General features: G+C 38.3%; 1 protein-coding gene across 15 annotated transcripts in view; it reads right to left on the reverse strand.

Annotated features, from left to right (window-relative positions):
• Positions 1–19,929: 19,929 nt before the first annotated feature.
• Positions 19,930–27,931, reverse strand: part of N4BP2 (NEDD4 binding protein 2) — an 86,325-nt gene continuing 78,323 nt past the window's right edge. For 8 of the 15 annotated variants that reach the window (XM_087864189.1, XM_045815841.2, XM_045815837.2 and 5 more), the window contains one exon: positions 19,930–22,942. In XM_087864189.1, the coding sequence (XP_087720315.1) occupies positions 22,555–22,942 (388 nt within the window). In that variant the 3' untranslated portion in view covers positions 19,930–22,554. Of the gene's footprint in view, positions 27,905–27,931 lie in introns of all 15 variants that reach the window. The other 7 variants (XM_087864190.1, XM_087864195.1, XM_087864186.1 and 4 more) reach the window with 6 other exon arrangements.

Raw genomic sequence — 27,931 nt, forward strand, 5'->3', positions numbered from 1 at the left:
CCTTTCATGCTTTGTGTGTTGTCACAGGGGAATGCTATGCTCTGAGAGCTACGGCAGCCATCTTAGGACAAGTGGGAAAGCCAAGAAAACTACAGAGACACACAACCAGAACATCGTTGACTCACTCACCACCTCTTAATTATTATTATGTGAGAAAATATCTGCCTGCATTATCTAATGCTTGCAACTGAATGTCCTCTAACAATGTAGTAACAAATAACAAGAACTTGAGGTTGAAGCTATCAACATGTTACAAAATGAAAAAAAAAATATAGCCAATACCCAATCTAAATGGCCAACAGTGTGGAGTGTCATATAGAAATGGTTAGGTATACACAATATTATATGTCAAACATATCTCAATAAAGCTGGAAAATATAAAGAAATGGTTAGATTACTTAACTGGGGTGTTATACAGCCATTTTTAAATAATATTTAGGACCACATGAGGAGATGCTCATAGTATAAGATTATGTGAAAATAAAAGGAACAAGAAAAACAACTTGGGATTATAAATGCACTATGATTACAACAACGTTTTCAAAGACTGTGAGGAACAAACCCAAATCGTTAAGAGGAATTGTCTTAGGGGGGATAGGATTGACAATAAATTGTGTTTATCCATTCCTCTATTTTGTAAATATTGGACTTCACAGGTTACAATTTTTACATTAGGAAATATTAAATAAAGTAACTCGTATAGACAGGCAATAAAAATCCCTGGAAGAATTAATATCAAATATAAGACTACGGTTTGCTCCCTACGGGCAGACTCAAACTCCCCAGTTTGATTGTCAAAGCCCTCTTAACACCGCTCCTGCCTATCCTTCTAGCCCTGCCTCCCACCACACGTCCCGTTCCGGCCACAGCGAACACTCCTGAGTCCTCTGTGTGTGTTCTTGCCTCTGCCTGAAAAGCCTTTCCTTGTGTGCAAGACAAGCATCACTAGTCGTGCCAAGACTGATGGTTACTCTCCAAAATCCCTTTCCTCGGTAATAGAAAATAATTTGAAAATAATTTTCAACTGAGCCCACTGCAGCCCAGGATTAAGGCTATATAGCCCAGCCTTTCTTTCGGCCGGATGTGCTCATATGGGTTTGTTCTGGGGACCACGGTGTGAACGACGTTCAGGCAATCTCCAGGAATGTCCTTAGTCCTTTCCTTCTCTTTGTCCTTTCCTTCTCAGATGCTCAAGTTTGAAGAGCCAACTTGGACCATGAGATGAAGGCCATGAGTTGAGCTTGGAGGAACGAGATAGAAGGAGGCTGGGTCCCTGGTGATTGCATTGCTGCCACACCAGCCCTGGAACACCTATCTCTGGGTTTCGTCCGCACAGAACAGAGAGATGGATAACTATCTTGGCCACCCCGCTATTGTTTTGGGGGTTTTCTGTCATACACAATTAAACCGAATGCAAACTAACGTATTAATTTATGAGCCAAGCTAATAGCAAAAATAGCTTTTAGAAAACGAATGACCACAGTATTACTGAATTGCTATCCAGAAGAAATGGACAGAAAGTTGGCAGTTTGGGGCTGACATGCAAAGGGAAACAGAAAGGCTGAAGAAGAGAAAGGGCTAGCAATGTGGTGAGAGGCCAGGGCCACCAATGACTATTTGGGGAGGAGATGGGAGCTAAGATTTGACCAAAGAAGTTTTAAGAATAAAGATGACTAGTGTGAAATATTAAATCACCTATTATACTCTGCTACAATGTAGTCCCCCGATGTTACCAAATTCTCGGTAAAAATCTAATAGACACAACAGCCTGTCATGAGCAGGTTTTTTTGGAAAATCAAGAAAAAAGAGTCAAGACAGAGTAAAACAACAGCATAAGTGAAACATCAAACGGGTGTACATTCAGGGGAAGCTGAACACAGAGCTTATAATAAGCAAAAGCTTCCCCCAATCCCCAGAAAAGTGGATGGAAATGCAGTACCTCCAAAATGCAACAATTTTTAGAACCAATATTGTACATATATTAGCATGTTTTAATGCTATTTACATATATATGTATGTTTTACATATCATTGTTCTTTATACCAGAAACAGACTCATGTTAGACATATTCTTTTGCAACTTACTTTTGTTTTGTTTTAACCGATCAATATGCCCAAGACATCTTTCCAAATAAATTAACCTCATTCGTTAAGAACAGTATAGTATTCCATCATATGGAACCAGAGTAATTAATTTGATGTAAATTATTGATGTAAATTTGCTTTTTTTGCTATTGCAAACAGTTCATGTGCAAATAGTGTAACACCTGAATGCAACTGGGCATTAACAACGATTGAATATGCCTGGAATAAATGACAGGAAGAGACTTTCCAAGATTTCAGAGCAGGTATATTTTTTACTGTAGTAGCTATTACCAACTTATACTCCAGAGAAGTCTACCAGCGGTGTACTAGAATGCCTGTTCACCTGCGCTTTCACCACTCTAGATGCTATAAACCTTTCACTTTTGTCAGCTGTAAAGTGGTCTCATGCTAATTAATTAGTGCAGTTTAACATCTTTTCACATATTTACTGGTCATTCACATTTTTTCTCTCAAATGCATATTTATATCTTGTGCCTGATTTTTTTCTATTAAATTGTTTCTTTTTGGGGGACCCCTGGGTGGCTTAGTCAGTTAAGCATCTGCCTTCAGCTCAGGCCATGATCCCAGGGTTCTGGGATCGAGTCCTGCATCGGGCTCCTTGCTCAGCGAGGAGCCTGCTTCTCCTTCTGCCTGCTACTCCCCCTGCTTGTGCTCTCTCTCTCTCTGACAAATAAATAAATAAATAGATAAATATTTTTTTTCATACTGATACAGAAAAAATGTATCTAAAAGATATTAATAATTGGTCTATATATATTTAACAAAAATATCTCTTGGGCTCTCATTTGTCTCTTAATTTTGTCTATGGTGTCTTTTGCCATGCCCAAGATCTTAATTTTAGAAATGACTTAGAAAGATTTTGCCACTCCAAAATGTAAACAAGATTTTCCTTTATTTTATGATGTATGATTCTACCAAAATTACATGGCAATGACGTAATAATTAAGAGTACAGTCTCTAGCCCCAAACTGCCCGAGTTCACATCTTAATGATGCTGTCTATCCTCAGGAAAGTGATATAACTTCTCATGGCCTTGGTTTCCCCATAAGGCACTTGTGAGCATTAAATGAGTCAGTACCTATTAGGTGCTCAGAACACGCTTGGCAACACGGGAAGTTTCAGGAAACATCAGCTACTATTATTTTGCCCTGTCTTAATGACAGTAGTTTTCCTACAGGTTTTAATATCTGAAATGGCCCACAAATAAACACTCCAGAAATGCATCCAATCCTTATAATGGTCTTAACCTTCCTGCCACCTGCCTCCATCAGAAAAATGAAACTCCGCTACTGCAGACGGACAGAAAACTAAAGACAGCAAAAAGGAAGGGCAAGGCGCCACACAGCAAACCAAAGAGAAGCACGAGCGACAACACTCAACCAGCTCTAAGGAGATAGGAGGACGTGAGGCGGGAATTGTTTCAACTGTGAGTCTTGCCCTGACGGGTCTCTCAAGCAGCGGCGCAAACCGGTCTCATCCTATCTGGGGCAAATGTGCCCTTCACATTCAAGGGAAGCCCATTTCCTACACATTTTTTTTTTTTAAGATTTTATTTATTTATGTGACAGAGAGACAGCCAGCGAGAGAGGGAACACAAGCAGGGGGAGTGGGAGAGGAAGAAGCAGGCTCATAATGGAGGAGCCTGATGTGGGGCTCGATCCCAGAACGCCGGGATCACGCCCTGAGCCGAAGGCAGACTGCGTCCCCCAGGCACTCCCCATTTCCTACATATTTAGCAAGTCTCCGGGACTACCTTGTATTCAAACATTTCCAAAGCTTTATTTAGTCCCGGGCAACCTTAGGTTGTTTATTTAAGAGACCCTGATCACTGTGGCTGGAAGACCAAGACGCGTCATCGTTTTTACGATGACAAAGTGTGCCCGTGTCTTGTTAATAATCCCGGAATCGCCACAAAGTCACATGCTGCCCACATACCGCTAGTTCATCTTTTGATTCTTGAATCTCTTCCGTCCCTGTGAGTACCTTTTTTGTGCCTAAAGCTGAACGGTTTTTTTCTTTTCTTTTTCTTAATAAGTCAGCAAGAATCTTCTCTATAACATTTATGTATCATGAGGAACAGATTTGGTTTTATTCACCAACTCTGGTTATATTTTTATTTTCTAATTGATTTCTGATTTTATCTGTTTCATTTGTATTGACACGGACAGGCAACAAAAAGGCAAAGACTGCTTTTTTTTTTTTTTTTTTTGAGAGAGAGAGAGAGAGTGCATGCGCGGGTCAAGGGCAGTGGGGAGGGGCAGAGGGAGAGGGAGAGAGAGAATCTCAAGCTGACTTCATGCCCAGCACAGAGCCCCGCATGGGGCTGCATCTCACAGCCCTGAGATCATGACTTGAGCCTAAATCAAAAGTCGGTCACCTAACCAACTGAGCCACCCAGGCGCCCCAAGACTGCTTTTGAATTGTGCGCATTTCTGAGCAAGCAATTCATCCCCCTGTTACTTTCTTTGATTTATTCTGTTGTTTGTTTTCTGGTTGCTCAAGTGAAACGTTTGGTCTTTTTCTTTTCAGTCACTCTCGTTTCCTAATAAAAGCATTTGGTTGTGGCAATTTTATTTGAATTTCGAAGGACAGAGTGACCCCAGCAGACATCTAGGCTACAAATGATTTATAAAAATAGGGTTGTTCTCTCAAAAAAAAAAGCCTGTGCACCAGGTGAGTAAGGAGAAAATGGTAGGACGTTAGAACTGGGAGCAGCCTCCAGAAGCGCTAAAGTCCTATGCCCTACAAATGGGGGCTCTGATCACACGCAATGAGATAATTTGTCTGATATTTCAAAAGTTGGATATTCTCACACTGAATCTGTGGTCTCCTTGAGCAAGAAGTCTTAAAAATCAAAGCACAGCAACCTCTTTCCCTCCCTTCTTTCCTTCTGCATGACACCAGATCACTTTTTATCCCACAAAGAACCTAGTTAACTCTTTCCTTTCATAATCAACCCATGTCCAAAATACTGTGCAGATGCTGTTTTCAACGTTGAGCTTCAGCCAGGCACTGCCCCAGGCTTCTCCTCCCCTCCAGATTGCAAACTGAAAGAGAATTCTGGAAGGCAGAAGAATAAGTCTGGTTCTCCGTGACACCTGCTTTGACCGTGAGTTTTAGAAGCAAGCACTGGGAGCTTAAATAATTAAAAGTTAACTCAGTGAAAAAAGATGTGTCACAATTATTTGGGCCTTTATTATGGTTCCTGTCCTCATATTTTCTTCCAGTCACCAGATCGACTTCATTGCCTTAATCCTGCAGTTCTTAACCAAAGTTGGGGGATACAGGGGGTATGTCTATCGGAATCATCTTGGGAGCTTTTTTGTTAAAATTATACACTCTCCGCTCCTAGAATCATAAACAATGATCTAATCAAAGAAGAGAGGAGATAACAAAAGATTAAAAGGAATCTAAGAATCCAGTTTGGAAGTAATTAGAGATGAGGACAGACGTTCATCACGTTATTAGTGATGAAAACTGATCAGCATGAATGTCCAACAACAGGAAAATAAATTACATTACAGTAATTCACATTATGGAGTATATCTACAACTAATACTTTTAATAGCACGAGAAAGGTGCATGGTTTAACTTTCATTACAAAATGCAAGATACAAAAATATATATAAAATATAATCTCAACTATTTAAATGTTTCATGTACATACGCAGCAAAAAGGTTAGGACAATCACCAAAATGCTAGCAGATTTTTGTTTTGCATGGGATTAATGGAGAGTTTTAAAATTCTTTTCTCTATACAGTTTTTGTGTTTTCAGTGTTTTTCACACCAACATTATTGCTTTAATATTCAGAAATAAATCATGAGATGTTTATAGGTAAAAACTTCCAATCTCTACTTTCTATTTCTTATAATCCGTTCTGGAGAGAGAAAATAAATAAGAAAAAGAAGATGCTGAGGGGAGGAGAAAGTTATAACTCAGAGAAAAGGAAGTATTGGTTTACCAGTCCTGCTAATACTCAACATACTTAATGAGAGTTGCCCTGGCTCCACACAATGAGAACACAGGATGGCTAACTGGTCCACCCACACCGCTGTATTCTCACTGAATGTCAGCCAGTTTTCAGGCTCACTTTATAAGGGAAGGTGTTGGGAATATCCTGACCACCACTTTGAGCCTTTAAATACATTGTCTCCTTGCACAGAACATGTTTCCCTCCAGCTCCCTCTGTCAAAACCCTGCATAGGTACTTCTCTTCCATGAAGCCTTTCCTGGCTGTCCCAGTCAAAATAAAGCTCCTTTATCTGTCTTCTGATAGCCTTTTCCCCATACCTCTAATGTAGTATTTATCATAAATGTCGCTCGTAGTAGAGCAATCATGTGTCCTATTGTCTTCCTGCTGTTCCACAAATGCTTGAGGGCAGGGGCCATTTCCCCAGAGTACCTAACATGGTAAAAGTCACGTTTGAGTCCTCATACGACTATATAAAAAGCAAAGCTCCTTGTCATTGTGCGGTACCTTACAGAAAGTCCATGGGATTAGGGCAGCCAGTAGCCTTTTGCAACTTTGGGCGCAGATTTGCTCATATCCGGGATCTGAGCTATTCACTGAGGTGGGAAAACAGACAGGTTTCCAAAACCAGCCCCTGGGAGATGAGGGGAGTTGGCCGGATTATAAGAGAAGCCTCTACTGATGGTGAAAGTAGAACGAGATATATAGGTCAAGTCCTTCCTTTGTTCTGGCGGGGGGGGGGAGGGGATTAGGGGAGCAAATGGGCAGTATCAGAGAGGTGTCACAGGACATACTCTCAGAGATACCCACAGGGAATACTGGGTGGTGCTTTTGCAAAAGGGCAAAACGTTCTTAGCTTTGGAACATCATGGAGTCAATATAATCATTCACTCATTTAGTCAACAAACATTAGTAGTACTGTGGTTGGGTCACGTGCTGCATATTGGGAGGTTATAACAGATGATAAATACATGCTGTTGGGAAGGGTACATGAAATGACACTCACATACTTAAATACACACAGCTGAGTTGAACCGATTCAAACCCACTGTACTGGTTTGCTAGGGCGGCCATAACGAAATACCACAGACTGGGTGGTTTAAACAACAGAAATGTATCGTCTCAGTTCTGGAGACTGGAAGCCTTGAGATCAAGGTGCTACGGGGTTGGTTCCTTCCGCAGCCTGTGAGGGAGGGATCTGTTCCGGGCCCCTCTCTTCTTAGCTTGTGGATGGCCATCTTCGTCCTGTGTCTCTTCATATTGTTTCCCTCTATGCATATCCCTGTGTCCAAATTCCCCTTTTTTGATGAGGACACCAGTGTATTGGGTCAGAGCCCACCCCTATGATCCCATTTTAACCTAATTACCTCTGCAAAGACTGTATCTCCAAATAAGATCACGTTCTGAGGTACTGGGGATTAGGTCTTCAACATATGAATGAATTTTGAGGTGATACAACCCAACCCATAATACCCACCCACATCTAACAGATAATCCAAAGCTAAACCTAAATGTCATCAGACAGCCTTGAACTGCCTCTCTGGCCTCGCTGCATGGGGACTATCATCCAGCATTACCCTGGGAGCAAGGGAGCAGAGACACCAATCACAGCAGCAATAGGTAAAGTACAAGATGGCACTCTCATCCTTCTAAGGGGGTTGGCAGCCTTCTCCTGGAGCTGGGCTCCTGTTTTCCTGTCTGGTTCCTGGCAGCAGGGAAAGGCCCACAGCAAACAATGTTCATGATAGCACGTCCTGGCACTTCACTTTGGAGGGCTTTGCCAAGGGCAGAAGACAGGCTGAGAGAAGTTGAAGCCCAGTGCTTTCAATATGCAACCCAGCCAGATAGGCTAAACATATATAAATGCCTCTCCCCCACCCCAACCTGATAAAGTCATTAAGCTGGACGCCACTAATAAAGTACGCCAATCTGCTTTATTAAAACGTTAAAACTGAATTCTCAAATTCCAAAAAACATTTGAATCTCTCAATTGTAAACATGTAAAAAACATATTTTATATCACTTATTCCCTAGTTTCAATAACTTTCCAGTCCACCAAGGAGGAACTAAAGTAGAAAAGACATCATTGAACAACATGAGGATACTTTAAATACAGTTGCACTGTCTTCAATGGCTGATGACACCTTAACTCAATCATTTAAGTCAATGCATTACTTGACATAGCTATTGAACAGGAAATTATCTCATTTGGTAGCATCTGGCCAAAATATACAGCTGAAAAAATATATAGAATCAACAATTTCCAATAGAACACAAAAACAGATAAGGTCTGCTGAGCTCATGCATGTATCCTTACTAGAAGTCTACCATGTTAATTTTCCATTTTATTTGTAACCTTTACATCTATTACCACAATGAACACTTAACGTTGGTGTGGTGTGTGCGTTCAGTGACTACGTAGGCAAAAAAATAAAAATAAAAATAAAAATTTAAGGTTAATGATTGAGGGTGTATTAAAGACTCCAAGTAATCCAGTTATTATAATTTGGTGTAAAAAAGATACAGGAGCTCCCTTTAATCCTCAAAGGTATCTGGTTAGTATTCTGAACCTCATCAGAAGTAGGAACCAAATGAAAAATACATAAAGCATTAACTACCAGCACTCCCTTGATGAAGTTATAAAGGATTCGCGGGCTAATTTCTGACCTCTAGTGGTAAAGTTGTAATAAGGTCCTCAAATATATTCTCCATCCTGAATTACTGCTACCATTCGAGAGAGAATCCATCTACAAAGAATTAAAAGGAAGACAGTCAACCACACTTTCAGAGGGCACCGATCTCTCTGGCCCTGGGAGGCTCTAGGGTATTAATGAACTCCTTGGCTGACTTCCATTTAAACGCTGATTTCAAGCAAGCCTATCCGTGAACACCAGACACAGCAATAGTTCTTCAGCTTGTGTTCAGACTCTTTTCTCTTCCTCTTCCCAACCTCTTCAGAGTACTAGTGATTAGGAAAACTCCCAAAAAAGCAAGCATGGAGAGAAAATAAAGATGTGGGTAACTGGCACCCAGATGAGTGCTAGTAAGTGCAGATACAGGACTAAATCATATACAATAAAGTGTTCTCAGAAACATAAAGTAATACTGATACACCAAGAGGAATATAAATTTAGACGTTAGAAAACATTCCTTCCACTATCATTTATAACTAGTAAGACTTAAAATTTTGAACCATAAAGTGATTGTAACCATTCAGACATCGACCAGACTTTATACCCCTAAAGAGAAAGATCGCCAACGTGATACTCTTTTTGAAATAATAGCAGAACAAATATCAAACTTGGACGGAAAACATCTTTGTCAAGAAAAACAAAACTACTTTCCCTGATGATAATAGGGTCATCATTTTGACTCAAGTCTATTTCTGCTAATATAGCTGTTGAAACTGGAAATTCCCCAATATCACTTACAAAAGCTCTATAGAAATGCTGCGGCTTTCTAGATCGACCCCGAATCACAGCCCTTCCCGTTGTTCCACATTTTGTCCTTCAGAATCTACATACACATGCAACATTGCCACACACACTCCCCATTTTTTTATCCCTACTATTAGCACTTTCTTGTATTTGTACATAGGTAGGTAGGTAGGTAGGTAGGTAGGTAGGTAGGTAGGTATGTGTGTACTTTCATCTTCTTGTTCACCTCCGCCCTCCATCTAGGCCCTCAACCAAAGTTAACCACCTGCTGTTTATCTCTACATGGCTTCCCTCCACTCATATAATCATAATATACACATATATCAGAGTTGCCATTAACTGTTACAAAAATAGAATTATAGATAGATAGATGATAGATTATCTCTCTCTCTCTCTATATATATATATATGTATATATATATATATATATATAGATTTTATTATCTGTTTAACAATAACAAATCATGGAATACCCTCAGGTTAACTGGTATACATCTATGGCAAATTCTATTTTCCAAAAATAGCCACAACAATATATCCTGTCCCACACGTTGTTCCAGAAACTGCCCACTCACCTATAAAAAATGTGGAGTCAAAAAACCAAATAAAAATAAAATAAAAACTTGGAGTCTATTTCCCTCCTCTTGAACCTTGGTGGGCCTGAGACTGTTGACAATCTATTGACAAATAGATTGTGGCGGAGTGATGCTGTGTGATAGAATTCTAAGACTAGGTTAGAAAAGATGATAGAGCCTCAACCTGTTTCTATCTCTTTCTTCTTCTCCTCCCTCTCCCCTTCCCCCTCCCCTTTCTTTTTCCTCTTTCTCTCTTCCTCCTCCTCCTCCTTCTTGCCCACTCCCTCCCCCTCTGCCTCCTCCCTCTCTCGGCTACCGTGTTGTGCAGAAGTCCAGGCTCCTCTGGGAGCCCATGTGTAGAACTTCTAGTAGACAGCTCTAGTTAAGGTTTCAGCCAACAAGCCAGACGGCCAGACATGGAAGTGAAGGAGCCTTCGGATAATTCCAGATCCCTTTCGTGACGCCCCTGTCTGCTTTCCACATGAGGCCTCAGACACCACAGAGAAGAGACAAACCATCTCCGCTGTGCTTGGAGACTCTATGTGCCTCCTCCAAATCCCCGACGCACAGAATCCATGAGCGTAATAAAATTGTGGTTTTAGGTCAGTAAATTTTGAGGGAACTTTGTTACAATATATTGCGGGAAGAGAACTGACTTGTCCATTCTAGTGGCTGTGTAGTGTTTCACAGCTTGCTATAATATGGCTGCTTTAATAATTACATTTGCAAAGGTGTTCACTTTGTTTCCAGTTTTTGTCACTACAAATATCCTTGCAATAAATATCCTTGAATATATATCTTGAGATTTACGTTTTTATTTCCGTGACAATTGTAGAGTAGAATTGCTGTGTATTTTGATTTTTACTAGTTCTTTTCTTACCCTCTGGTTCATAACGGGTTTATGGGGGGGGACACTTTTGATTTATTTATCTTTCTTTTCTAATGTCTTTTATGGTTCTTTTTCTAATTTATTAAGATGAACACTGAATTCCTGTATTTTTAATCTTTGCGTACAACTTTTTTTTTTTTTTTAAAGTAGGCTCCACACCCAGTGCGGAGCCCAACGCAGGGCTTGAAGTCACGACCCTGAGATCAAGACCTGAGCTGAGATCAAGAGTCAGATGCTTACTCGAAGAGCCATCCAGGTGCCCCCGCATAACGCTTTCTTTGGGTCTTGAAGGTTTGGTTATGCTGGGTTTTCCTTTTTTACTTTAGAGTTTACAATTTCAATTTTAGTTTCTAATTTGATCTAAGAAATTATTTACAAGGGTAGTCTTAAGTTTCAAATAACTGGTTAAACTGTCTTTTTAAAATTTATTTCTGATTTCATTAATTTTCTTCTAATTTCATAGGAATGTGACCTGTAAAATCTCTACTTTTAAATTTCTTTCTTTTTTTTTTTTTTTGTGGAAAAGTTTATGATCAGTTTTGTAAGTAGTGAATGGCTATTTGGAAATATATATGTAATCTTTATTTAAAGAATGTAAGATTCTGAAAAAAATAAATAATGTAAGATTCTATATATATTTATTAAAGTATATGTGTTGATTATATGCCTTGGTATGATGTTACTTTTTTTCTTTTTGTCTACTAGGTCCATCTATTTCTGAAAACAGTATAGTACAAATCCACTCTAAGTTCATGTTTATGAAATTATCTTTACATTACTAATAATATTTTTGTTTACATATATTTAGCTGTTATGTTGTTTGGTGCATATCTTCACTATGTTATGCCCTTCATAGGAAATGTTCTTCTTCCTGTTCATTAATAGTTCCACCTGGCTGGTGTTAATACTGCCTCTCCTAGTTTTGTTTGTTTGTTTGTTTGTTTGTGTGGTATTGCTTTTCCAATCTCTATATTTTAGAATATTTCTTTATTATGGTAAGTGTTTCCTATGGACAACGTATAGCTGGGGCTTGCTTTTAATCTAATGTGACATATCTTTGGATAGGAAAACTGAGTTCATTTACATTTAATATAATCTCTGTTTTTCTTGATTTTATTTCTTCTCTCTTGTTTTTGCTTACTATTGAACATACTTTATGTATTCCCCTATTTCCTTTCATTTATATTTACTAGTATGATCAAGTTATAATTTATTCCCTTTTTCCCCTTATTAATTTCAAAATTATATACCTTCCCATTCCATTAGTGGTTATCTTCCTTTTTATTTTCTGAAAAGATATGATTTCCCTACCATGTTATTCTATTTCCTGGTACTTTCCCTCCACCTCAGCAAGATAATACTTCTAGAATGCTTTTACTTTCCACTCCCTTCTCCCAACCCCACTTTTTGGGTTTTGCTGAGAAATTGTGCAACTTTTACTTCCAGGCTGTCATTAGTAGAATCACATTTATCTTAAGAGTCTTTATTTAACACATATAGTACATATTCCCAGTCATTCCATTATTATCCACATATATTACAAGGCTCACTATTCACTCACCACTTTTTCCTTTCTACATCATGTTCTCCTTTCTTGAGATCTCTATTCTTATTAATTTGTTGTTTAGTTACAGCCCTCTTTTCATAGTTTTCTTGGACGGTGTATGAGTGATATATTCTTGGAATCCTTACATTTCTGCATTCCTTCCCCCCCGGCAGGTGAATGATGCTAGGCTGGAAAGAGACCTACCTCTTTGGTTACATTCCTTTTCTCTTAATAGGGATAGACATTATTCCACTGTCTGATGCCAGTCTGATTCTTCTCCCTGTGTAAATTATTTCTTCTTTCATTCTAGAAGCTTACAAGGTTTTGCTCTTCAACCTTGGGGTTCAGGAATTCTGTCAGTGTATGTTTAAAGTGTGTGTCTTTTCTCATCAACTCTGCCTGAAACTTACAGACACTTTCAACTGCAAATACAAGTTTTCATTCAGCTTAGGAAATTTTTCATCTATTACATTTGGTTTTTCCCTTGTAATTCACTCTGGAACTCCTCTGACCCACACATTAGATCTCTGGATTTGTCCTCTTTCTTCCAGCAGTTAGAGTATTCATTTAAGAATTTGAAAAGGGGGACACCTGGGTGGCTCAGTCGGTTAGGCATCTCCCTTTGGCTCCCATCATAATCCCAGCGTCCTGGGATCAAGCCCCGCATCGGGCTCCTTGCTCAGCGAGGAGCCTGCTTCTCCCTCTGCCTGCCCCTCCCCCTGCTTGTGCTCTCTCTCTCTCTCTGACAATAAAAATCTTTAAAATTTTTTTAAAAATGAAATAAAATAAAAAAGAATTTGAGAAGGTATATTAATGCTTTCCTGATAATACTGGATCATCACCAACATAAGCTAAATTATCTGATTATAACATTTGGTACTACACTGTAGCCTAAAGTGAAATATAATAATATGCATATCATTTGCATACTAGATAACTCACTCTATCAAGGTTGGCTTTTTTCACTCTATTTTAAAATATGCATCTATTAATTTAGTTATGTCTATTTTTTTAAAAATATTTTTGAAGCACTATACACACAGTCTTTTTAAGAATCTGTTCAGATAATAGAAGTAAAGTCTCCCTCTCCTACCTCTGACACCACAGGCCCACCCCTAAGGCAACCTGCTCCTCACAGTTTCTTACAAAACCTTTCAGAAATTCTTCATGTATAACAGGGACAACAATTATTACTATAGAAAAATCCATATCTTCTTTCCATTCTCCTACCTACTAACAAAACATTTTGACGTTTGCACCCTGATCCCTTCCCACTTCCTACGTTCATACCTCCCACTGCCTTATTATGCAGATGGGACAAACAGGAGTGGGGGACTTACAAATGAAGAAGCAAAGAAGTTGAGGTAGGAGATTTATATCCAACAAGCCCAAGCCTACTCACTGCAGGGAGAAGAAAAAAAAGGAAGAAAGAAAAGAAATGGAAAGAAGGGTAGAGGGGTGATAGACGAGGACTAGCACTGGTAGAAATATCAGGGGGGCTTTTGGCAAAAGGGGGGAGACAGAGGCTTTGGGGTGTGTGCGTATAGGATTACGAGAGAGTGGGAGACAGACTAGATGGATATGCAGACTTAAAGAGGTGTTCATGCAAGTTATGTTTTATATACCTTGTGTTGTATAAAATACAAGTGTTTCATATAAACTTTTCGAGGAATACGAAGATTAGAATTACTTTCACTGTCTTATAAGTAAGCATAAGACCCTCTGAGGTTGTCATTTGAGGTCTCAAATCTATTCTGTTCATTTTATGTGTGAGTTTGCATTCATGTATGTGTGTGTATACGTATGTGTGTGTTTAGAAAGAGACGTATAGTATATAGATTTATCTATATGTATCTTTTTTAAAAAAATTTTATCACTACTTTTTAAGGAAGCTCTACATCCAATGTGGGTCTTGAACTCACAACTCCGAGATCAAGAGTCACATGCTTCACTGATGGAGCCAGCCAGCCGCCCCTACATATACGCTTAAAAAAAAAAAAAAAACACAAAAGTGTAAATACCTTGCTTCTTTTCCCTTTAAATATATAGATTGATTGATTTCTATCCTGCCTATGTCCTAAAAAGATTTGAGTTAGTTTACAATAAAATCATAGGCAAATTTTTAACACGACTCCAAGGACAAGAAGCAAAAAGTAAAACGGCGAAGGGAGAAAATATATTCAGAAATTCTAGCGAATAGTTTCGTTTCGTGAATGTAGTAAAAAATTAATAAGGTACTTTAAAAATAGATTCCTAAGTAACCAAATCCAAATATTATTTTTGAAGAGAAGAAATTAATTTTACCTAAGAAAGAACAATGAGAAGAAAAATTCAGCCCAGAGCTTAAAAAGACACTGAGAGCTTCTTACTCTGCAGTTTCGTCCACATCCGAATCTTAGCAAAGAGATTCAGGAGACTGCCATCGATTCTCAGTTGTTTATACAAGCAGAGAAACTAAGATCAACCAAACTAGTGGGTAATTTTTAAAGTATATTTTATTGGGGTTTTTTTGTTGTTGTTTTTTGTTTTTATCCTGAGGGATAAATGATCAGGAAAGAAGTGTGCAAACAAAACAATGAAGTCCTGCTGCAAAGAACTGTTTCGGAAAGGCCTGGGAAATTGTTCATTTCCCACAATCCTCTCAGCTCCTCCCGATGACCCCATCCATCTCAACCCTCCAGTGTGTGCAAAACAGTAGATTAAAGCAGAATAATCCTTATAAATCTTTCCTCAAAGCGGAGTTGTGTTGAGTCAGATCCTATCAGTGTGAAGGATGGGGACCATGCAAATAAAGAAAACATGCTTTAATCCATCCATACTTTAGGCGGATGGCTTTCAATCTTCCCCTCCACTTCATTGCCTGTCACCTTCCTGTGCGGTACGTACCTTAAATGGATGATCCAGAAATTTGATATCACTTCCATGACCTTCTCCACTCTGATAACCATCAACTCCATGCTCAGCCACAAATCAAACTATGTTGGGAACAAATATCCGCAGTCCTAATATCTTGAATTCTGATATTCTCTCCCTTCCTACAACCTCCTGCCACCTTCCCTCTCCCCAGTCTGTTCTTCACCTCCACAGCACCTTCACTATTCACCTCCACCTCCCCCACTCCATCGGCCCCTCTAGATTCCACTTGACTCCTTACCCAGTCTGTACCTCACAATCAACCATTTCACTTTATACATACAGCATCCTGAATTCCTTCTCCCTTCCTTTCCACACTGACTCCCTGCCATACCTGTTTGGCAATCACTAACCTTGCTTAACCCAAATGATGTCTATTTCTCCTCCCTTCTGAAAATCGGAGAAAAACCACTTAATTGATATAAAAAGCAAGTACCAGGTGTTGAGGATATACAGCTCTCAATCCAAAACCTGGTTCTGCTATTTATTAGCTGGGAAAGTTTGGGCAAGCAACATCATCTCTCTGAACATCTGTTTCCTTACCTGTAAAATGGGGTATTATCTGTTAGGACACTTGCAGCCGTAACAGAAAATCCAAGCAAAAGGAGCTTATTGTCTTCCGTAATAAAGTGGTTAAAAATCAGTCCCAGGGTTAATTCAGTGGCTCTGTGATGTCATCAAGAACAAAGATTCCTTCCTCTTCTGCTCCACCGTCCTCAGCACATTGACTTGGGCCTTAGGCCTATCTCTTTATGTCATTAAATTGGTGACTGCAATTCCAGGCATTACATACAGACACAGTCTTGCTGAAGAAGAGTGCACTTCCTCCCATGTGCCTCTCTGTATTAGTGAAGGAAACCTTTCCTAGAACCCTCCTAGAATTCTCCTTGGGTCCCTTGGGCTTCGTCAAATATCCACCCTTTAGCCAATCACTGGCAAAAGGAAATGGGATCACGATTTTCTTCTCAACCAATCAGAATGCACTTTCTGGGGCTAGAGAGGGGTGGAGCTTTTCTAAGCATATTGCCATCAGATACCTAAACAAAAAAAGCTGTGATAATAAGAATATCTGTGTGTAGGCCAACAACCTCTGCCATTTGGGCAATAATACCTGTTCCACAGGATGGTTATAAAGATTATACTGGAAACATTTGCGAAGTACTAGGGATACCTGGCACATGGTAGACATGATGGTTTTTAAAGACGTTCACAAATTCTTTCACATTCTTTCCTTCAAAAAGTAGAGCTAATTCCCCTATCCTTGAATGTGGACTATACCTAGTGACTGGGTTCTAACAAATAGAATCTGGCAAAAGCAACAGTGTAAGATTGCCAACACTAGGTCATAAAAGGCACTGCAGCTTCTGTTTTGCTCTCCTGGGTTGCCCACTCTGGAAAAAGCTGCCCTGTTGTAAGGACACTCAAGCAGCCTGTGGAGAAGCCCACACAGGGAGAAATTAAAGATTACCACCAACAACCAGCACCAATTTACAAGCCATGTGAAAAGCCATCACCACGGAAGTGAATTTCTCAGCCCCAGTCAAGCCTTCAATGGACAGATGCACCAAGGCACAGCTTGGCTGCAACCTCATGAAAGCCTCCAACCCAGAACGACCCCAGCTAGGCCACTCCAAGAATCCTGGGAAACTGAGAATCATAATTTTCGTTGTTTTAAGCCACTAAGTTTGAGAAGAGTCATTTTTGTTGTTCTAAGCCACTAAGTTTTGAAATGATTTTTTTACACAGCAATATATAACTAATACAGATTCTGGTAGCAAACAGGGGTTCTGCTATAATGAAAACTTTAAAATGCAAGAGTAGCTTTGTAACTTGGCAGTGGACAGAAGCTGGAAGAACTTGGACGAGAGAATTAGTGAAGACTTAAAGGGCCCTGAAGAGACAGCCAGTGAGGGTGGTAAGGTTCATGAGTTTACTATGACAGACCAGGTAAAATGTATCTTGATTTTCTCCATAAATTTTAAGTCTGACCATTGCTGAGAGGTAATATGAATCCTGGTTAAATGCACAGGCTTTGAAGACTGACTGCCTTGATTTGAATCCTGGTTCCATCACCTCTTCTCTATATTAGGCAAGTTGCTTAACCACTTTATGCCTCAATTTCCCCCAGTAGATTTTTATGAGGATTAAATAAGTTGCTGCATGTAAACTATAAATGAATGAATGAATGAAAGATACAGGGTTTCTTTCTGTGTCCCATGGCAGAGTTGATTATGGTTGAGGACCTGCAAACCAGGATTGGGGTAGAAGCCAAGGAACATTACCTTGAGTAGCCAAAAAAAGAAAAAAGTCTTTGTGATCGGCTATCCCACTACAGTAGCATTTCTTTAGGTGTGGCCCACCTGCATTAGAATCATTGGGGTATTTATTTAAAATTTGGGGCCCTACCTTCAGAGATTGATTCAGGAAATCTAAAGGAGGGCAGAAACCTGTATTTTAACTGAGCCTTTTGTGGATGATTCTTGTGTTCACTGAAGTTTGAAAACCACTGTCCTGGGGAAAGGGAGTCCAGGTAAATAGCCCAAAGATTAATCTCTTTGAACCCTACTGTTTTATCTTTAAAATGAAGGCAAAATTGCCCATTCTTCTCCACAATTTATCCATTTGTGTTTTACTATACAAATAAGGTACATTAAATAATAATGTGCATTATTTGCCATTGAGTGAAATTAATGCTCCTGAAAGATCCGCTATGTTTATCCTGGACTCGTGGCAGCCCCTGGCATACAATTTACATACCCCAGTTGACATACAAGCTTTTGTGATAACTATATCAACCCATTTTTAGTGTCTGATTTGACAAGTACCATCAGTATTGTAAATATGGACATTTAATTCATCCTCTGCTCCGCTTTCTTCTAATGAGCCTTTTTGTACTATAGAGACGGAGAAATTTAAAACTACATTTCCCAGACCCCTCTGGCAGGTAAAAACCTGGATATAAAATAGTGTCCACCCGTTAGATGTACTCTTATGAATAAACGTGGGTGGCAGAAGTTGAAGGCCCTCTATATACTGCTATGTCTCAATTCTGATAAAACATCGAGTCATGGAGAGGTGACGGTTTTCAGCAACGGTTTTCTGGTGTCTGGTCACCAATTCTGGGAACCCTGAGAGCCACGTGAAGCAACGGTGCCATGGCGGACTTTTAGTTAGGGCAGAGGAACAGGAGGTTAATTCTGCAGTGTTCTGGAAGCCATTCTGTGAGCCAAGTCTAGGGTTTACTTCTCTAGCTCTTCTACTGACTTTAAAAAAACTTATTATAGTTTTGAATACATTCAGAAGTAGAACCAGAGACTAATAAAACCCCAGTTTCAACATTTACCAACTTAGGTCAATCTTATAAGAATCCCCCACACCCACTTCATCTTATTTTCAAGTATACTACCCCAGACATTGTATCATTTTAGGTATTTCACCATGAGTCTCTTTTTCAAAAAGTTAAGACTCTAAAAAATATATCACTCTGAGATGACAGAACATATTGGTTTCTGCCCCCAATTCCTGGCACAGCGCTCCTGAAACCCTTGTAGTAATTTCCTAAGTGATAAAAATAGTAGGAGCATCTCTTCACTCTGTCTTTGACCCCATCCCTGACACAGGGCTCCTAAAACCCCTGAGTTTTCTAAGTGATAAAAGCACTAGGAGCATCTTTTCTTCTATTGAGGTGACTCTGGGGTGGGCTCCTGGTTGGAGACTGGTCCCCAGAAAGACCAAACCATGATCAGAAGCTTGGAATTTTCAGTCCCAGCCCTCATCCTGAGATGGGAAAGGGGCTGGAAATGGGAGTTAATAATTGATCTTGCCTATGTGAGGAAGTCTCCATAAATTCCAATACTATGGGGTTTGGAGAGCTTTCCAGATGGATGAACACATCCAAATAGGAAGGGAGACACACCCCAACTCCATAGAGACAGAAGCCCCTGCACTCGGGACCCTCCCAGACCTCACCCAGTATCTCTTCATCTGGCTGTTCATCTGTGTCCTTTATCACATCCTTTAATAATCTGGTATGCATAAGGAAGTGTTACCCTGAGTTCTGTGAGCAACTCTAGCAAATGTATCAAACCATGAGAAGGGGGTTGTGGGAACCCCCCATTTATAGCCAAGTTGGACAGAAGTTGTGGGTCACCTGGGGACCTACTACTCGCAACTGGCGTCTGAGGTGGCAGGACAGTCTTGTGGGACTGAACCCTTAACTTGGGGATGTCATCTCCAGGTAGACAGTGTAAGAACTGAGCTGAATTGTAGACACCCAACTTAGATCAAGAGAATTGCTTGGTGTGGGGGAAAAACCCCACAAATTTGGTGACCTGAGGAAGGTGATTTGTGTGAGTAGTAAAAAGACACAGAAAAGAAACACACAGGGGGAAGAACTGGGTTTTCCCTATACAAGAAAGAGATGGGGGGGGAAATGTATTTTTACCCTAAAATGACTACAATATCATCATCCCTAAAATAAATAAAGAGATAAATGGATAAAGAAATAGATCTTTAATATAATTAAGTGTCCAGTCAATGTTCACATTGCCAATCGTCTTGCTATTGTCATTAAAAAAATTTTTTGCTGAACAAATGAAGTCCACAAATTGCAACTGGTTGATATGCCTCTTCCATCTTAATGTATAGGTTCCCTTTCCATCTGTGTGGGTTTTTTCCTTTGTAACTTATTCGAAGAAACTGTGCTGTTACAGCATCCCACAGTCTGTATTTTGGTGGTTACATCCATGGTGTTGACATACTCCTCTGTCCTCTGTAATTCATATAAATTGGCTGTTAGATCTACAGGCTTGATCAGATTTAGGTTCAATTTGGTTTTGTTTCCACTGATTTTTGAGTCCCCAATTCTATATATTAGATACCTTTTTGGGAGAGTAGAAGCTACCAAACAAAACAAAACAAAAAGCATAATATTGTGTATTCGATCAGATGGACAACTACAAGGCCTACCTCACATCATTGCTTTTGCTTTACTGCCCTTCACAGATCCTGCGATTTTACAAAATGAAGGTTTGTGGCAACCCTCCATCAAGCAAGTCTATTGGTGCCATTTTTCCAACAGCATTTGCTCATTTTTATCTGTCATATTTTGGTAATTCTCACAATATTTCAAGCTTTTTCATTATTATTATATTTGTTATGGTGATCTGTGATCAGTATCTTTATGTTACTACTGTAATTGTTGGGGGGGCACGAACCGTGTTCACAGAAGATGGCAAGCTTAACTGGTAAATGTTGTATGTGTTCTGACTGTCCCCATTGGCTGCTCCCCCATCTGTCTCCCTCTCCTTAGGCCTCCCTATTCCCTGAGACACAGTAATAATGAAACTAGGCCAATTAATAACCCTACAATTGCCTCTAAGTGTTCAAGTGAAAGGACGAGTCACACGTCACTCCTTTTAAATCAAAAACTAAAAATGATTCAGCTTAGTGAGGAAGACCTGTCGAAAGCCAAGACAGGCCAAAAGCGAGACCTCTTGTCCCAGTTAGCCAAGCTGCAAATGCAAAGGGAAAGTTCTTGAAAGGAAATGAGAAGTGCTACTTCAGTGAACACATGAATAGGAGAGTGAAACAGCCTTACTGCTGATACGGAGAAAGTCTGAGTGGTCTGGAGAGAAGATCAAACCAGCCACATAATTCCCTTAGGCCAAAGCCCAATCCAGAGCAAGATCCTAACTCTCTTCAATTCTGTGAAAGCTGAGAGGGGAGGAAGCTGCAAGAAAAGCAGCAGAGGGTGGTTCATGAGGTCTGGGGAAAGAAGCTGCCTCCAAAACATCGAAGTGCCGGTAAAGCAGCAAGTGCTGATGTAGCAGCTGCAGCAAGTTACCCGGAGGATCCAGTTAAGACCACGAACAAGGTGGTTACACTGAACAACAGGGTTTTGATGTAGACAAAACAGCCTTCCAACAGCTACTGCAGCTGGTGTCTTCAAGTTGAGGCTTTCTTTCATTTACCATTCCAAAAACCTAGGGCCCTTAACAATTACGCGAAGTCTACTCTCCCTATGCTCTACCAATAGGACAACAAAGCCTGGATGACAGCACATCTGTTATAACATGGTTTACTGAATATTTTACGCCCACAGTTGAGACCCACTGCTCAGAAAAAAAAAAAAGATTCCTTTCAAAATATGACTACTCATCAACAATGCACCTGGTCACCCAAGAGCTCTGATGGAGATGCACGAGATTATTGTTGTGTTCATGCCTGCTAACACAGTATCCATTCTGCAGCCCATGGATCAAGGAGTCATTCTGACCTTCAGGTCTTATTATTTTTAAGAAATGTATTTCATAAGGCTATAGCTGCCATAGACAGTAATTGCTCTGATGGCCCCGAAGAGAAAGGATTGGAGAAAGGATTCACCATTCTCAATGCCATTAAGAACACTCCTGATTCATGGGAAGAGGTCAAAATATCAACATCAACGGGAGTTTGGGAGAAGCTGATTCCAACTCACATGGATGTAGAGGGATTCAAGACCTCAGTGGAAAAAACAACTGTAGGTACAGTGCAAACAGCAAAAGAACTAGAATGAGAAGTGGAGCCTGCAGATGGGACTATAATCTCATAAAACCTGAAGAGATGAGAAGTTGCTTCTTATGGATGAGCAAAGAAAGTGGTTTCTTGAAATGGAATCTACTCCTGGTGAAGAAGCTATGAAGATTGCTGAAATGACAATAAAGGATTTACACTATCAAAAAAACTTTGTTGATAAAGCAGTGGCAGGGTTTGAGAGGACTGACTCCAATTCTGAAAGGTCAGCAGGGGGTAAAATGCTATCCAACACCACATGACACAAGGAATTCATCATAAAAGGAAGAGTCAATCAATGCAGCAAACTTTTTGTCTTATTTTAAGAAATTGCTACAACCACCTCAAACCTTCAGGAACCACCACCCTAATCAGCCATGTTTGGTTAGTGATATCTTTTGAATATTTAAGTTAAAATACATAGAACTGTGATTTCCTTTTTATTATCCCTAGCACAGGGTAATCATCAACAAAGATATGTTGAAGGAAAGCATCAAGAACTGATTTTCACATTATTTGCATCCAACGATCAAAAATGATGTGGCAGAAACTGCTACGAATTTCCCTAATACACATTCTCTTTCCTCCAACAGAATGCCCTAATTTTAGCTGAACATATAGACTGAAATAAAGACAATTTCTCAGCCTCTCTTACAGCTAGATGTGACCACATGACTAAGTTCCAGCCAGTAAGATGTAAATGGAAGTGTTGTATGGCAACTTCCAAAAATCTTCTACAAAAGATCCCTGGCATTTGCCCATTGCTCCTTTCTTCTTTGTCCTTCCTCGAACAGAATGCAGATGTGATTATTAAAGCTCTCGCTACCCACCCTGGTTTAGGAATCGAGGACCACACGCTGGGTATGATGAGTGGTGAGCTAAAATAAAAGGATCCTCGATCTCCAAAAACTTCATGGAAAAGAGTACAGCCATCGGTCCTGCAGTCTCTATCTCTGGAATTTTATACGAAGAGAGAAATAAGCTTTTAGCTTTGTCATTGGGGAAAACCCCATGATACCACCGTTTCCTTTGTATAAAGGAGAAAGGCAGATTTATAAATGGCAGTTTTTCAAAGACATATACTGTGGAGCCACATCTCTCTTAGTTGGGGATAATAGGATATTATTTCATTTCACGTAACTATTCTTATTTTTATGAAAAATATAATTGCTCTATAGTGGGAGTCAGAGAACCCAGGTTCAAGTCTTACCTCTGCCCTTAATGAGCAAATGAGTCAACTTCTCTAAGGCTTTGTACACTGGGTAATAGGATTCTCTTGAGCCTTAAAATATAACATATATGGAAATGTTTCATCATATAAACTACACACAGATAGTTGATGAGAATTATAAGATACCTGTGGATATAAACTCTGTCTCAGATTGTATCCCCAGTAACAAGTGTTCAATAAGTACTTGTTGAATAGATACTTTGAAGTCCTTGCTAAATGAGCGAATTGTTCTGCTTTGGAGTGAAAGTTCAACGGTCTTTAATATTAATTAAAGTATTAACTTGAGTTTCTTGGAGCCACAATTCTTAATTTTGCCATCAATCAAAAGATACAAAGGTATGAAAAAAATAAACCTAGCTAATCCATTTATCTAGTTCAAAACTGGACCCCGGTTTGCTATAGCAAAATAACTTAAGAATACAAGTTGTGGTACAGAAATAAAATTCTTATGACGAAATTACGATGTTACTCATAAAGACATATTTTAACATTTAAACCACTAGCCCTACCACATCAAATGAAGGACTTCCTCACACTGGACTGTGGCTAAAGTATTTTATTAAATTAAGTATGTAATTTGCAAATGGTTTCATAAGAAATTTTTAAAGCAAAGTTATAAAACATTTTCAATAAAAAAGTACAGAGTTAACAGCAAAATTACATATTCTTTATAGTACAAATAAAAACATTTCATTTCTGATATACTGTCTGAAAATCTTGTAATAGACTCTCCAACTGATAGCTGCAATATTACATTTTAATGAGAAGTTTCACGGTTAATTCAATCATTTGTTAATAACAGGTTCATCATTTGGACCGTAAAAGTCAACTGCTCAACTCTAAAGAAAATAATAAAATTTGTCATTATATAATGTTACAAAAGGCTCTTCGGGATTCCAGCCTCATTTCTCTACTAAATTCCATAGAGGCATTAAGTAATATGTAAACTTGAATTACATTTTAAAAATAAGCACCATTGACATACATTCTACATAAATTTACTTTACCTTTTAAATGACACTTTTCTGGCCACACAAACATTTAAATCTGTTTTCTTTACCATGTAAATAAAAATAAGCAATAACCACTACACAGAAAATTACCAAACTTCACCTCATTGCACAATGGAAAAGCACTTAGAAAAAGCACTTGGAATAAACAGCACACATTTTTGTGTCTTTTTTATACATTTTGTCATTTTCTTAAATTGAGAGCAGTTAAAACATTGTCAGAGCAATTTCCTGAGTCTCAAAGTTTCCAATTTCCAGCTCAGAAATAACCAATCTTTCTATTATACATGTCCTTTTTCTAAGCACACAAAACACTTGAATTTAAAAAGAGAAAGACCAAAATAAGGACTGGGAGCAATCTAACAGAAGAACTGCTTAGCTTTTCTTCTCAACATGTGTTACAATATACAAGACACTTTAAAGTATAAGTCAGAATTTCTACTATATAATAAGTCCTATATCTAAAGGCCATAGAACTGCAAATAGTATGGAAACACTAATAAATTGATAAAACCTCAACTTGAAAATAATATAGAGATATATGAAGAGCCAATAAATCCAAGACAACATGCTTCCAAGTCTCATGTTGAAGTAACGAAGTGGATGAATTGAAAATACTGTTAAAGTGTCTCAAGTCCAACCCACTTCCCCTGTGGTTTCCACATTAGTTCTCTTTTTTCTCCTAGTCGATACAGGTGAGACTACTGAAAAGATCTAACTGGTACTAAAACCTTCCAAACTACAGAAGTGTTGCACTTTTAGAAGATCGATACACTTGCAAAGAGCCATTCTAATGAGTCACAAACATACCAATACCTGAAAACTTCAAAAATCCCCACGCTGTCTTTACTTTTGACACACAGGTTTGGAAAGGAGCAAGAAAAGAATTTGATAATCCCCGAACCTTTGGCATATAGGATTTAGAAATGGACAAAACAAGAAAGGAGCAACTATACAATTTTCTTTCATAATTATGTGTTGTTTAAACTATGCTAGACAGTGGGGTGGGAGGCAGTTTAGAATTAAACAACTTCATAAAAACACGAGATGCTCAAAATTTGCCTACTTATAAATGATGATTTATAAAAATACCCTAGATTTACAAAAAAAAAAAAGCCTAAAATTAAGGTTGGTACAGCAGAAAACAGCTTCTTTCATTTGTTTCTGCCCACAAAATACCTCACTTCTTGTTCTTTTTGATTGCTCCCACGTTAATCATAACAACACTGAAATAAATCTAGCTGAAGTGCACAAAAGCGACACTTTTTTAAACAGGGTAAAGAAATAGAAAAACATGGAAAGTAAGGATGCAGCTGCACACACTCAAATAACTACAGGTTTTAGCATTGCTATTCACATTTCTTAAATCATATTAATTTATACGTAGAAATATTTTACTTCAATAACAACTTTAGTTTTATAATAAGTTCTTGAATTGCTTTATTTTTAATGTATACAACTCTTCTAGACATTGCAAAAAACATATGCTAAACTGTTGGCACTTTTTTTAACAAATTATTATCAAATATAAGAATAATATTTCAATACCACTCACTAAATAATAACCATATTTTTATTTTTGTGGAAATAAATTTAATGATACAGCTCTTTTAAAAGCATGCTTTCATGATATATAAAAACGAGTTTTTGAGTTTTATTTTCATAAAAATGTCTGTTCTTTCGGGAAACCATTCTGTAATTCAGGATTCTTTCAGTAACAACTCAACCCTGTAATTTCTGATCCAAATGATTTTTAAGCTTATCAAAAAGCAACACAACCATTTGTTAAATTACATGTGTTGGAAGTATTCTCCATATCCAAAGTCAAATTTATTTAAGCCATTGTTTCATGTTGGAAAATTATACTTTACCACACTAAACTTGTGTAAACGAAATTAAAATTTACATACTAACAGGACTTTTTAGCTCGCACACAAAAAAGGAAGTCAATGAAAGTTTCCCTTCAGAAAGTTGGTTCATTTTAAAAACAAAGGTAAAAAATTTGTAAATTGTAAAGATTCCTTTTAAGATTATATCAAAAATGTCTTATTTGCTTTAAATTAATAGAGGGCTCTGACCTACTGCAGTTTAGAAATCATATGCTTCAAATATAAAATATAGCTTTTCAGTACCGTCTTAAATACCATTTACACAGACAGCTCTAGAAGCAGTTCTATATGACACCAATACTTGGTAGATTATCAAACCATTTCTCCTTCTCTAAAAACTTTTCTGCCTACAGAAGGTATAAAACTGTAATATAATCTCAGGCTCCAACTTTCCTCCTAGAAAATGCACACACACAGAACAAAAGGTAAGAGATCAAGATCATATACAAAATAGAAGAAAGTGCAAACGGCATGTCTTCCTTCCTGTAGGATATGGCAAAGTGAAACGATTTTTTGTATTTAGTTTTGAAATCAAAAAGTATCCAAGTGTTTTTGTTAAATTTCTTTTCTTTTATTACTACTACTACTACTACTACTACTACTACTTCTACTACTTCTCCTTCTTTTAATACAAGGCTTTGATGCGTATGAACCAGGTCTCAAAGCACTTTAAAATACCTTTCAAAAATGCCTTTAGGATTTTACTAAATGTTAAACAACAATTAATACAAAGGTAACATTTTCTCTCTGAGAAAGAATCAGAGTACTTCAAACTTTAAAACTGCAGCTGATACTTTTCTTAGACAATTTATAATCAATAAAAATTCTCATTAATATTTTTAACAGACAACATATTTGCCATTTGATTCAGTAAAAAATTAAATTTCTCTTGAATTCTGAAAAACATCATCATAATGTTTTTATTATAACTGGACATTTCTAATAAACACATGTTTACAGTAAAATTGACTAAATTTACCACAAATAAAACTAACTTTAACCTACAAACCTTCACACTTCTAAGTCAAAGACGTTTATTTTACTTTAGCATGACTTTCAAGCACCCTGGTTTAATTTCAGAGAACCTACAGAAATGAGAAAAGAGTTATTTTAGGTAAAATTTCAAACTGGTTAAGGAATATATCATGCATGTAATCAATTCCAAGTGTCTACGCTAAATATTTACTATCAAAGTATTCTCCTTTATTAAGACAATCACCCAGGACCAATATCTATGCTTATGTACCTTTTAATCCATTGTAAAAATAAACAATCCTAAGGCTAGGGGTTACTACTCCTAACTTAGTAGTTATTTAAGATTTTTCAAAACTCTCCAGCCTGAATTTGACCTTCATGAAGAAGAGCACGCTGTATGAAGGATAAGATGATGTCTGCATTACATTGTTTCTATGCATTGAGTACTAAAAAGAAATCTCTAACATAATCCGTAAGTCTGATTCATCAGGCCATGAAATGCTTCCCAAGTCCTTCGGTGTGAAATTTAAAAAACACTAGCCTCTACAATAGACCATTAATCCCAACATGATAATGTTCTAGTCCAACTACTCCTTTTGTAACAGAAACTCTAAAATGTCATCTGTTTTCATGGTCAGAATTAATGCTACCATTTTCTATAATGTAGCCAAACAACATTTTATTACATGGCATAAAATATGCTACGCTAACTAAAAGTAGAAGTAGGGGGAGGTTGGTACCTAATGATAAACATCCTCAGGGAATCTATCCATCAACAGATCTTTATTCTTGGACTTTTCTTGTCATTTCCTGTTATTGAATAATAATCACTTAATG

Source organism: Ursus americanus, chromosome 8 (genome assembly GCF_024610735.1).
Source record: "Ursus americanus isolate L20-20 chromosome 8, mUrsAme1.1.p, whole genome shotgun sequence".
Taxonomy (NCBI): domain Eukaryota; kingdom Metazoa; phylum Chordata; class Mammalia; order Carnivora; family Ursidae; genus Ursus; species Ursus americanus.